General features: G+C 40.6%; 1 protein-coding gene across 1 annotated transcript; it reads left to right on the forward strand.

Moving 5' to 3' along the window:
- Positions 1–1,199: 1,199 nt before the first annotated feature.
- On the forward strand, positions 1,200–2,117 carry LOC308471573 (olfactory receptor 5AP2-like; the record flags this gene model as incomplete). The annotated part of the gene is made up of 1 exon (XM_080995706.1): positions 1,200–2,117. One exon carries the CDS (start codon positions 1,200–1,202, stop codon positions 2,115–2,117), a length of 918 nt encoding a protein of 305 aa, XP_080851832.1.
- Between the last annotated feature and the right edge of the window lie 1,413 nt (positions 2,118–3,530).

Here is a 3,530-nt window from a genome sequence, read left to right on the forward strand (position 1 = left end):
CCTATTTTCATTGGATAAATGTTGGAGGGTATGGAGTTATTCGATCCCCAAGCCGCCTGAAGACAATCCTGTACAGGGAAGTTTTTTTAAAAAATGTTTAATGTTTTATTATGTTTTTATATATGTTGGAAGCTGCCCAGAGTGGCTAGGGCGACCCAGTAAGATGTGTGTGGTATAAATAGTAAAACCATCATTATAGAATGGAATGTCCCTATTTTCATCATAGAAATCAGTTAACTATTTTTCTCTTAAATGCATGTAACTATTACAAAGCACACACACATACACAAACATTACAGGAAGATGGTGTCGTAAGTACTGCAAGCAAGGAGATTTCAATGTTTCTGCATGCATGTTAGTGAAAGGGCTCCGGTGAAATATTCTCAGAATTAAACTGCAAAATGCAGTGTAATTTAAGAGCATATGTTTTCCATGTGTTTTCTTTAACAGAATGAGATGTGCACATATAGTGGTCACCCTTTGTAGACAGGCCTAGTTCACTGCTGATAATAATCACTAAGTGTTCAATACCAGCAAGTTGGCCGCAGACAGAGGTGTTTCTGGGGAATCTTCACATGTCGGAATGTGGGCTCAGTCCCCCTCTGCCCTCCCTATATCATATGGTTGCTGTATTTCAAAAAGTGAAAATCTGGACACAAAAGGTTTTTGGGTTTTTTGCCAAAGTCGTTTAGCTTTTTTAGTTTTGCCTAAAGCTGTTTAGCTTTTTTATTGAAATCACCCCAAAATGACACTGCCAACATGGATTGCCATGTGTCTGGATTGTCCCATAAATTTTGGTCAATTTACAGCTGGACACTGCTTACGACTGCAGTATTCCGTATATGTCCGGGAAGTTCCGGACATATGGCCACCCTACTACATCACCCTCTCTTTGTGCTGTGTAAAGCTATGTATACTGCCTTATTTCAAGGTAATAGAGTGCCACTGCTTTAAATTGTGAAGGAGGAGATATGGAAACACCATCCTCATATGTTAAAGGTCTTCTCCACCAATGGTGATCCTTTAAATATTATATTCCAGCCATAATTCAGGAGTTTAAAACTCAATTTCTCTATTTAAAAAAGCACATATAGCGGTGAAGACTGATTACCTCATTTCTGATGGTGAATGATTTCCACATCTTCCCACTCCTCACCCACCACCATTTTGTTTCTCTTTGATTCCATCAGGGGGGAAAAATGCCTGACAGGAACAGCAGTAGAGTGAAGGAGTTTGTGTTCACGGGATTCACTGATAGTCCAGAGTTGGCTGCCATCTTGTTTGCATTGTTTCTAGTCAATTATCTCATCACAATTGTGGGAAATCTTGGGATGCTTATGTTAATCAAGGCTGATGCTCGATTTCACACCCCCATGTATTTCTTCCTTAGTAATTTGTCCTTCTTAGACATTTGCTACTCAACTACCATCAGTCCCAGGCTGCTGAAAGACCTCCTAAGGGAAAAGAAAGTGATTACTTTCAATGAGTGTATAGTTCAGTTCTATTTTTATGTAACTTTTGCCACCACTGAGTGTTACCTCCTGGCTGCTATGGCATACGATCGGTACATGGCCATCTGCAACCCACTCACCTACACAATCACCATGTCTCAGAAGGTTTGTGCTTTTCTGGTGGCTGGTTCATACATTGCTGGAACTGTCAATGCTGTGATACACACAGGTTGCATGACTCGTTTATCATTTTGTGGTCCTAATGTCATTGATCATTTTTACTGTGAAGGTCCCCCACTCTTTCAACTTTCCTGTTCTGATACCAGCCTCAATATCTTTGTCATGTTTTCATTCGCTAGCTTTAACCTGATAAGCACCCATTTGACAGTCCTTATCTCTTACTCTTACATTGTTGCCACTATTTTGAGAATCCGCTCAGTTGAGGGCAGGCATAAAGCCTTCTCCACCTGCTCTTCCCACCTGATGGCTGTTATTATCCTTTATGGAAGCTTTATCTTTATGTATCTCCAACCTAATACATCAAGAAATGGAGGCAAAGTGGCCTCTTTGTTGTATGCGGTGGTAATACCCATGCTAAACCCCCTCATCTACAGCTTGAGGAATAAGGAAGTGAAGAGTGCTTTGAGACGTGTGATGGAGAAGTAGTAAGTTGCCTGGCAATGTTAAAGCTTATAATTGATATAGGACTTTTGGTACAGACTGCTGGGTGGTTGCAGCTGTGTCTCTGACATTTGGCTGATGTTTAACTGGAAGATAAAAAAGTAAGAGAGAGAGGGAGTAAGAAAAGAAAGAAGGAAAGAAGGAAAGAAGGAAAGAAAGAAAGAAAGAAAGAAAGAAAGAAAGAAAGAAAGAAAATATTGCAATGGGTCAGAAGCTGGACTACTGTGGAAATATATCCAGGATTTCTCTCTTGCATGATATCTTCAATAGCCACTTCCTCTGAAAGAGTGGAGTAATTGACAGCATCTGCCCAGTGAAGTCTACAAGTCTCAAGGAATATCCTCTTTGAAGAAGAGAAGAAAAGATATATGAACTTCTTGATTATACACTTGTTGAAAAGCAGTACAGTGGTACCTCAGGTTAAGAACTTAATTCATTCTGGAGGTCCGTTCTTAACCTGAAACTGTTCTTAACCTGAGGTACCACTTTAGCTAATAGGGCCTCCTGATGCCGCCACGCCGCTGGAGCATGATTTCTGTTCTCATCCTGAAGCAAAATTCTTAACCCGAGGTACTATTTCTGGGTTAGCGGAGTCTGTAACCTGAAGGGTTTGTACCCTGAAGTGTCTGTAACCTGAGGTACCACTGTATCACTAAAAAGTTTTGCAACTGTAATTTAAAATATGCAGAATGTTACAACAGCAGTAAAATAGACTAAAACAATTAAAACTCTTACAAAATTTCTAAACATCTGGGGAGGTTTATCTGAATAAGAATGCCTTTAACAGGTACAGCAAGGAATACAGCGAAGGCACCTGTCCGATATCAAAAATCAGGGAGTTCTAAAGTGTCAGTGCTGGCACACCAAATGATATGTTCTTACAGATGTGGTGCAGGTATTTTGTTGATTTATAAACATGCCAATTCTGTCGATTGTGTACACACATAGGGTAAGGCGATATCGTAGGTAGACTGGTTGTTAAGGGGTTTAAATACTAACAGTAGCACCTTGAACCTGGCCCTGTCACAGACTGGCAACAAGTGCAGATCTCTGAACACAGGAGTTATATGCTTGAGGAAGGACTTCTAGCAGGAGATGGGTTGCACTTCACACAGTGGTTGGCAACAATATGTTTGCTAAGAGTCTTCTGAACCTGATCAGGAGTGCTTTAAACTAAATCCTAAGGAGAAGGGAGACAGTATTACAGATGACAGGTGAACACCTGGTACTGGGGATAATAGCTTCATTAGCTGCACAGAAAACTGAAGTGGTGCTACAGAAACTTGGTAAAGGGCAAGCAACTACAAGAAGGAAGCAGCTGGAAGGAATGACTCATGGTTTCTGTTGTCTCCATACTATTGCACAGAGTATGGGAAACAAGCAAGATGAATTGGAACC

Source organism: Podarcis pityusensis (assembly GCF_964106645.2).
Source record: "Podarcis pityusensis genome assembly, chromosome: 1".
NCBI lineage: Eukaryota > Metazoa > Chordata > Lepidosauria > Squamata > Lacertidae > Podarcis > Podarcis pityusensis.